General features: G+C 46.7%; 1 protein-coding gene across 1 annotated transcript in view; it reads right to left on the bottom strand.

Annotated features, from left to right (window-relative positions):
• Nucleotides 1-7073: 7073 nt before the first annotated feature.
• The window catches only part of LOC119932422, a 41383-nt gene continuing 38370 nt past the window's right edge, over nt 7074-10086 (bottom strand). Inside the window, exon 11 of the mRNA XM_038751588.1 lies at nt 7074-7303. Within this exon, the coding sequence (XP_038607516.1) occupies nt 7196-7303 (108 nt within the window). The 3' untranslated portion in view covers nt 7074-7195. The remainder of the gene's footprint in view (nt 7304-10086) is intronic.

Below are 10086 nucleotides of genomic sequence, written 5' to 3'. Positions count from 1 at the left end.
AGCAAAAAAATAACGAGCGATGTAAGAGATGATATTCTCTGACCTCACTGAGGAAGGGGCGGGGAAGGAAGACCATTTTTCACGCGTACAATAATCAATCAATCAATCAATCGTATTTATTGAGCGCTTACTATGTGCAGAGCACTGTACTGAGCGCTTGGGAAGTACAAATTGGCAACACATAGAGACAGTCCCTACCCAACAGTGGGCTCACAGTCTAAAAGGGGGAGGCAGAGAACAAAGGCAAACATACCAAAAAAATAAAATAAATAGGATAGAAATGTACAAGTAAAATAAATAAATAATAGAGTAATAAATATGTACAACCATAAGTAATAAATACGTACAACCATACATAATAATAATAATAATGATAATGAGAAGCGCAGTGGCCTAGTGAAAAGAACACAGAGCTGAAAACCCTACTCTTGGCTGTAAATCAATCAATCAATCGTATTTATTGAGCGCTTACTATGTGCAGAGCACTGTACTAAGCGCTTGGGAAGTACAAATTAGCAACACATAGAGACAGTCCCTACCCAACAGTGGGCTCACGGTCTAAAAACTCTTCTAGGGCTGAGATTGTGTCTATAAGCTGGATATTGTAACTTTCCAAGTGCTTACTACAGTGCTCGGCCTATAGTAGACACTTAATACCGTCAGTTTTGCCCTCTGGTACTCTCCCAAGGACCCAGTATTGGTTTTATAGACACTTAATACCATTAATTGATCAGTTTTGCCCCCTGATACTCTCCCAAGGGCCCTATACCGGTTTTATTTAAACCCACTCATCTTTTCTTGAGAATCCTGTCTCACGCCTCCGGGACGTCCCGTTTCTTTCTTCCCCCATGACGCCGGTCGACGGCGCTCCGCTCTCTGCGTTCTCGTCAAAGGAAGGGTCCGGCGTTTCCCCTTGGGTCCCTTCCATTTATTTTTTTAAAGTATTGTTCTAATGGACTTCACGCAAAGCGCTTACGGTTACTTTGACCCTTCCAGCGGGCGGGTTGTTTTCCAAAGGAAGGCCTTCCTCGGACTCCAGAGCTAATGGCTGACATTGTCGCGGCGTCCGAAAAGGGGGGGCTCGGGGCCGGGGAGAGAATGGGTGGTCCGTGCCGTGGCCCCATTATCGCCGATACCGTAACCATTACCGGAGGGAAGGGACAAGAGGCCCATTACCGGGTTCGCCGAGTAAAATGGAAAAAGCTTCGGAAGGAGAGCGGTATTTTGTGTGTTTTGCTTTGTTGTTTTTTATTTTTAAGGGGGAGGTAAAGTCTGATCTGCTTTCAAAGAGAAGCAGCATGGCTTAGTGGATACAGGCTGGGCTTGGGAGTCAGAAGGACCTGGATTCTGCTCCCTGCTCCTCTGCTGTGGGATCTTGGGCAAGTCCCTTAATTTCTCCGGGCCTCAGTTACCTCATCTGGAAAATGGGGATTACGACTGTGAGCCCCATGTAGGACATTCTATTTATTTTATTTTATTTCTATAAATTCTATTTATTTTATTTTGTTAGTATGTTTGGTTTTGTTCTCTGTCTCCCCCTTTTAGACTGTGAGCCCACTGTTGGGTAGGGACTGTCTCTATGTGTTGCCAGTTTGTACTTCCCAAGCGCTTAGTACAGTGCTCTGCACATAGTAAGCACTCAATAAATACGATTGATGATGATGACAGGGATGTGTCCAACCTGATTAGCTTGTGTATACCCCAGCACTTAGAACAGTGCTTGGCACGTAAGCACTTAAAAAATTATTATTATTATTATTGACATCCACTGTAATAATAATTGGCATTTGTTAAGCACTTACTATGTGCAAAGCACTGTTCTAAGCGCTGGGGAGGATACAGGGTGATCAGGTTGTCCCACGTGGGGCTCACAGTCTTCATCCCCATTTTACAGATGAGGTAACTGAGGCTCAGAGAAGTTAAGTGACTTTCCCAAGGTCACACAGCAGACATGTGGTGGAGCCGGGATTCGAACCCACGACCTCTGACTCCAAAGCCCGTGCTCTTTCCACTGAGCCACGCTGCTTCTCTATGATGTCAATGTGTATGTAGGGGTGGCTCGTTCCCTCGCACCCGTCAATCACTGGCCATGGGAGATTGGCAGGGGCTTCCCTCCAACATCTCACCCTTCTCCTACCACTTAATAATAATAATAATAATGACGGTATTTGTTAAGCACTTACTATGCGCCAAGTACTGTTCTAAGCACTGGGGTAGATACAAGGTCATCAGGTTGTCCCACGTGGTGCTCACAGTCTTCATCCCCATTTTCCAGATGAGGTCACTGAGGCCCAGAGAAGTGAAGTGACTTGCCCAAAGTCACCCGGCTGACAAGTGGCGGAGCCGAGATTACTCTTCAAAGGGGAGGCGCTCAGTGAAAACTACTGCTGCTGGATTCAAATATCAGACGGTAAAAAAGGTTCCCACGTCATCGCTTGGTGGGTTTGTAGGGCAGGGATGACTCTTCATCTGAAAGTCGGGGGAATCCCTGAGATATAAGCATCCTAAAAACAAATCTTAGCCCAGTGGACCGCACACACGCTTTCCAAGCGGTTAGTAATAATAATAATAATGGTATTTGTTAAGCGCTTCCTATGTGCAAAGCACTGTTCTAAGCGCTGGGAAGGTTACAAGGTGATCAGGTTGTCCCACGGGGGGCTCACAGTTTTAATCCCCATTTTCCAGATGAGGTAACTGAGGTCCAGAGAAGTGAAGTGACTTGCCCAAAGTCACACAGCTGACGGTTGGCGGAGCAGGGATTTGAACCCATGACCTCTGACTCCCAAGCCCGGGCTCTTTCCACTGAGCCACGCAGCGCCTGGCACAGTAAGCACTGAATAAATACAATTGAATCCATTCATTCGATCATATTTATTGAGCGCTTACTGTGTGCAGAGCACCGGACTTAAGTGCTTGGAAAGTACAATTCAGCAATAGAGACAATCCCTACTCAACAACAGGCTCACAGTCTAGAAATGAATGAATGAATAATAATAGTGATGGTATTTTTAAGTGCTCACTATGTGCCAAGCGCTGTTCTAAGCACTGGGGTGATCAGGTTGTCCCACGGGGGGCTCACAGTCTTAATCCCCATTTACAGATGAGGTAACTGAGGCCTAGAGAAGTAAAGTGATTTGCCCAAAGTCACACAGCTGATTCATTCAATCGTATTTATTGAGCGCTTATGAAGTACAAGTTGGCCTTGGGAAGTACAAATTGGGGATAAGCACAGAGCTGGGATTAGAACCCATGACCTCTGACTTCCAAATCCGGGCTCTTTCCACTAAGCCACACTGCTTCGCTAGTGAATAAATGAAGCATGGTCTACGTGATGAAACCCGGGCCCGGCGGGGAAAATAAAATATCAAAAGGACCTGGCTTCTAATCCCAGCTCCGCCACTTACTTGCCTGCTGTGTGAACTGAGACAAGTCACTTTGTGTCACCCTGTCTCTGTTTCCACATCTGTAAAATGGGAATTGAGACTGTGAGCCCCATGTGGGACAACCTGATCACCTTGTATCCCCCTAGCACTTAGAACAGTGCTTTGCACATAGTAAGTGCTTAACAAATACCATCATTATTATTATAATTATGTGGGACAGGGACCGTGTCCAACCTGATTTGCTTCTATCTACCCCAGCCTTAATAATAATAATAATGTTGGTATTTGTTAAGCGCTTCCTATGTGCAAAGCACTGTTCTAAGTGCTGGGGTAGATACAAGGTAATCAGGTTGTCCCACGAGGGGCTCACAGTTTTCATCCCCATTTTACAGATGAGGGAACTGAGGCCCAGAGAAGTGAAGTGACTTGCCCAAAGTCACACAGCTGGCCTCCGACTCCGAAGCCCATGATCTTTCCACTGAGCCACGCTGCCTCTTAAACCCCTGTCCTTAGGACACTTTGAATTACTCCTAAATTGGGAAAGAAAGGAGGAGGGGGAAGGAGACTTCTCACTCTCAGCCACGTTGTAACTTTGTCCACCCTGATTTGCTTCTATCTACCTCAGCCCTTAGTATTCAATTGTATTTATTGAGCGTTTACTGTGTGCAGAGCACTGGACTAAGCGCTTGGGAAGGACAAATCGGCAACATATAGAGACGGTCGCTACCCAACAACGGGCTCACAGTCTAGAAGGGGGAGACAGACAACAGTACATGTGGCCAGGTGTCAAGTCGTCAGAACAAATAGAATTAAAGCTAGATGCACATTAACGAAATAAATAGAAGAGTAAATATGGACAAGTAAAATGAAGTAATAAATCTGTACAAACATATATGCAGCTGCTGTGGGGAGGGGAAGGAGGTAGGGCTGGGGGATGGGGAAGAGGAGAGGAAAAAGGGGGCTCATTTCGGAAGGCCTCTTGGAGGAGGTGAGCTCTCAGCTGGGCTTTAAAGGGAGGAAGAGAGTTAGCTTGGCAGATATAATAATAATAATGGTATCTGTTAAGCACTTACTATGTGCAAAGCACCGTTCTAAGTGCTGAGGGGGATACAAGGTGATCAGATTGTCCCATGGGGGGGCTCACAGTCTTAATCCCCATTTTACAGATGAGCGAACTGAGGCTCAGAGAAGTGACTTGCCCAAGGCCACACAGCAGACAAGTGGCGGAGCCGGGATTCGAACCCATGACCTCCGACTCCAAAACCCGGGCTCTTTCCACTGAGCCACGCCGGCGGATGTGTGGAGGGAGGGCATTCCAGGCCAGGGGGAGGACGTGGGCCGGGGGTCGACGGTGGGACCGGCATGTTTTACAGCCCAGTCCTGAAAGACACTTTAAATTACTCCTAAATTGGAAAAGGAAGGGGGAAGGGAAGGAGATTTCTCGCTATCAGCCATGATACCACCCTATCAGCTCGGGGACTGGCCCCGGAGGAGGGAGGATGCTGATAGAGCCAAATTTCTCTTCCACCACACACCATCAACGGCCTCGAATTCCCAGCTGGAGCCGCTCCGACTCTGGGGGAGAACAGAGAGGCCTTCTGCAATCGTTTCTCTGGAGAAGCAGCGTGGCTTAGTTGAAAGTGGGTAGGGACCATCTCTATATGTTGCCGACTTGTCCTTCCCAAGCGCTTAATACAGTGCTCTGCACACGGTAAGCGCTCAATATGATTGAATAATAATAATGATGGCATTTAGTAAGCGCTTACTATGTGTAAAGCACTGTTCTAAGCGCTGGAGAGATTACAAGATGATCAGGTTGTCCCACAGGGGGGCTCACAGTCTTCATCCCCATTTTCCAGATGAGGTCACTGAGGCCCAGAGCAGTGAAGTGACTTGCCCAAAGTCACACAGCTCATTGGCGGAGCCGGGATTTGAACCCATGACCTCTGACTCCAAAGCCCGGGCTCTTTCCCACTGAGCCACGCTGCTTCTCTGAATTGAATGAATGGAAGGACCTGGGGTTCTCCATCCCATCTCTGCGGTGTGACCTTGGGCTTGTCATTTTGCTGAGCCTCAGCTACCTCATCTGTCAAATGGGGATTAAGAGTGTGAGCCCCACGTGGGACAGGGACTGTGTTCAACCCGATTAAGTTGTGTCTACCCCCGTGGTTAGAATAGGGCTTGGCGTTTAATAATAATAATAATAATAATAATAATGGCATTTATTAAGCGCTTACTATGTGCAAAGCACTGTTCTAAGTGCTGGGGAGGTTACAAGGAGATCAGGTTGTCCCACAGGGGGCTCGCAGTCTTAATCCCCATTTTACAGATGGGGGAACTGAGGCACAGAGAAGTGAAGTGACTTGCCCAAAGTCACACAGCTGACAATTGGCAGAGCTGGGATTCGAACCCATGACCCCTGACTCCAAAGCCCGTGCTCTTTCCACTGAGCCACGCTGCTTCTCTACAAGTACCATAATTATTATTATTAGAAGTCGACATACTACTAGTCTCAGAACTGGGACCCCCTCAGCCAGGCCTAGTGGGGAGAATACAGGCCTGAGGGGTTCTAATCCTGGCTCTGCCATTTGTCTGCTGGGTGACCTTGGGCAAGTCACTTCACTTCTCCGGGCCTCGGTTACCTCATCTGTAAAATGGTGATTAAAACTCTGAGCCCCCCGTGGGACAACCTGATCACCTTGTAACCTCCCCAGCATTTAGAACAGTGCTTTTGCACGTAGTAAGTGCTTAACAAATACCATCATCATCGCTTCTCCGTGCCTCCGTTACTTCATCTGTAAAATGGGGATTGAGACTGTGAGCCCCACGTGGGACATGGATTGATTAGCTTGTACTTCATTCAATCGTATTTACTGAGCGCTTACTGTGTGCAGAGCATTGTACTAATCTAACCCAGTGCTTAGTACAGTGCCTGGGACATATAGTAAGTACTTGTATACCATTTTTTTTGAAAGGAATATAGAAGCCCTAGAGAGAGGCAGGCCATGTGATAGATTGAAAAACAAAAAGAAAAATCTTCTGCTGTACGTAGGGCAGGCAGCTAATGAACCTAAGGGAATTTTCCCTCTCCTTTAATATAGATTCACGAGGAAGAAAGATACCTAATTCAAGTATTCCTGCTACTTTTAAATTTACTTTAGGTTTTTTTTGGTTTATTTAATGGCATTTGTTAAGCACTTAGTTTGTGCCAGGCGCTGTACTAAATGCAGAGGTGGCTACGAGACAGATAATCAGGCTGGACACATTCTGTGTCCCACAAGGGGCTCACATCTTAATCCCTTTTTTACAGATGAAGAAACCGAGAGCCAGAGAAGTGAAACGGCTTCACCACTTGTCTGCCGTGGGACCCCAGGGGAGCCGGGATTAGAACCCAGGGCCCTGCGCCGCCCAAGCCGGGGCTCTAACCACTAGGCCTCGCTGCTTCTCGATCGCCTCTGTTGTCGTATCGCGTCAACAAAACAACTCCTGCTTCAGAAACTACACAGCTTCCAGTCATTTCTCCACAGTGGTGGAGGACGGAAAAAAAAAGAAAAAAGTCAAATCAGTGAGAAAGCAGAGAGGTCGACGGAGGAAATCCAGAACGGCACAGACTTATCGTGTGTCGGCAAATGGAGTTCCATTTTGTAACCCCTAATTTCACACCCAGTTGAACTGAAAACATTAGCAGATTGCACTCGGCGACTTTATTTAAAACAATTTTGGGGGATAGACTCCATCTAGGTTGCTCAAAGAGCATCTTGGCCTTGGCTAAAGCGAGGGTTGATGCACACACAGACACACACACACACACTTTACCACTCCGCATCTCCAGTGGCCCTCGCAAACACATAATCTTTGCCCCCAAAGCACATCACACCGTCTTTCAAGTAGAATTTCCATCTGTTTTTGCTTCGGTGGATCTAGGTGGAAGAAAGAAAGGAGAGAGGAGGCGTGGTTAAGGAAAAAATAGTCACAGAATTTGTATGAAAATAGCTTTCATTTTAAATTACAGACTGAAACTGAACTGCACAAATTAAGGAACCGTTTTTTCCAGAAACATTCCTTCGCGTACGCCAGAAGCGCTTTATGGGTAAGAATGATCTGATGAGATGCGGAAGAGCTGTCGCGGTGTTTTCAAACACTGGTGTCGTTCGGAAATTAGACGGGCTGGCGCCTGGTGGAGTTTGAGGCGGGGATTTTCTGGGAAGGGCAGATTTCGGGAAGGAGAGGAGGGAGGCCCAAAGGGAAGGCTCCAGATGAATCTGGGATCTAGTAGCGGAGAAATAGCATGGCTCAGTGGAAAGAGACCGGGCTTTGGAGTCAGAGGTCATGGGTTCAAATCCCAGCTCTGCCAATTGTCAGCTGTGTGACTTTGGGCAAGTCACTTAACTTCTCCGGGCCTCAGTGACCTCATCTGTAAAATGGGGATTAAGACTGTGAGCCACCCCCCCGTGGGACAACCTGATCACCTTGTAACCTCCCCAGTGCTTAGAACAGTGCTTTGCACATAATAAGAGCTTAATAAATGCCATTATTATTATTCTCTGGGCCTCAGTTTCCTCATCTATAAAATGGCGATGAAGACTGTGAGCCCCATGTGGGACAACCTGATGACCTTGTATCCCCCCCGGAGCTTAGAACAGTGCCTTGCACATAGTAAGCGCTTAATAAATGCCAACATTATCTAATGATCTGCACAAATGGCAGTAAATGAACATTCATTCATTCATTCAATCGTATTTATTGAGCGCTTACTGTGTGCAGAGCACTGTACTAAGCACTTGGGAAGTAAAACATCGAACAAATCATCTTTATCAAGCACCTCTGCTTGGGAGAGGACGATATAATGGAGCTGGTAGACATATTTCCTGCCCCCAGAGAGCTGCTTTTCAGATTTGTGAGCTCCACACGGGATCAGGACTGTGTTTAACTCCCACCTGTATATTTTCTTCCAGCACTTAGTACAGTACTTTTTACACAGTAAGTGCCTAATGGATACTATTATTACTATTGGATTATTATTCCGTTTGTTATTATTATTGTATCTGTCAAGCGCTTACTATGTTCCAAGCACTGTTCTAAGCGCCGGGGTAGATACAAGGTGATCAGGTTGCCCCACGTGGGGCTCACAGTCTTAATCCCCATTTTACAGATGAGGTCACTGAGGCCCAGGGAGGCGAAGTGACTGGCCCAAAGTCACACAGCTGACCAGGGGCAGAGCCGGGATTAGAACCCACCACCTCTGACTCCCAAGTTTGGGCTCTTTCTCCTAAACCACGCTGCTTCTTAAGTAGCGAGGGAGACTAGGCATTGGGTCCCCCATTTTACAGATGAGGAAATGGAGGCACAGAGCAGTGATGTGACTTGGCCCAAGATCACACAGCAGACATGTGGCCAAGTCAATATCAGAACCCAGATCATCTGGCTCCCGGGACAGAAAAGTTGGTTAGCGTTTAGAACAGTGCTTTGCACAAAGTGCTTAATAAATGTCATTTATTATTATTATTATTATTATTATTATCATTATTATTATTATTACTGGGAGCCAAGTATGGCACACATCTCCCTGGTTGTTTGAAGTCCCTAGTTTAGCCATTTCTTAAGCACTTATTCTGGGTTTATCGCTGAGGTAGATACGAGATTATGAGACTGAACACAGTCCCTTTACCACACGGGGTTCACGGCAGTGTGGCTCAATGGAAAGAGCACAGGCTTTGGAGTCGGAGGTCATGGGTTCAAATCTCAGCTCCGCCAAATGTCAGCCGTGTGACCTTGGGCAAGCCATTTTACTTCTCTGTGCCTCAGTTACCTCATCTGCAAAACGGAGATTAAGACTGTGAGCCCCACGTGGGACAACCTCGTATCAACCCCAGTGCTTAGAACGGTGCTTGGCACATAGTAAGCGCTTAACGAGGACCATCATCGTCATCATTATGATCTCATCCCCATTTCACAGAGGAGGGACTGAAGAAACAGCACAGCCTAATGGAAACCAGGAGCTGGGGGACCTGGGTTCTAGTCCTGGCTCCACCCCTTGTCTGCCGTGTGACCTTGGGCGAGTCATTTGACTGCTCTACACCTCCACTTCCTCCTCTGTAAAATGGGGATTCGATACCTGTCTCCCCTCCTGCTTAGATCGTGAGCCCCGTGGGGGACAGGGATTGGGTCCGACCCGATTATTTTGTATGCGCTCCGGTGTTGAGCACAGTGCTTGGCACATAGTACTGAGCCCCACTTTTCCTCTCCTCCTTCCCATATCCCCCCCCCCCGCCCTACCTCCTTCCCCTCCCCACAGCACTTGTATATATGTTTGTACAGATTTATTACTCTATTCTATTCTATTTTGTTAATGACGTGCATTTAGCTTTACTTCTATTTATTCTGATCACTTGACACCCTTCCACATGTTTGGTTTTGTTCTCTGTCTCCCCTTTCTAGACTGTGAGCCCTGTTGGGTAGGGACATATTTATTACTCTATTTATTTATTTATGTATTTATTTTGCTTGTACATTTCTATCCTACTTATTTTATTTTGTTGGTATGTTTGGTTTTGTTCTCTGTCTCCCCCTTTTAGACTGTGAGCCCACTGTTGGGTAGGGGACTGTCTCTGTGTGTTGCCAATTTGTACTTCCCAAGCGCTTAGTACAGTGCTCTGCACATAGTAAGCGCTCAATAAATACGATTGATTGATTGATTGATTAG

The sequence above is a fragment of the Tachyglossus aculeatus genome, chromosome 9 (assembly GCF_015852505.1).
Source record: "Tachyglossus aculeatus isolate mTacAcu1 chromosome 9, mTacAcu1.pri, whole genome shotgun sequence".
Lineage (NCBI taxonomy): Eukaryota > Metazoa > Chordata > Mammalia > Monotremata > Tachyglossidae > Tachyglossus > Tachyglossus aculeatus.
Note: the sequence above shows the minus strand (reverse complement) of the source record. Positions and strands in the feature narration are given on the sequence as shown.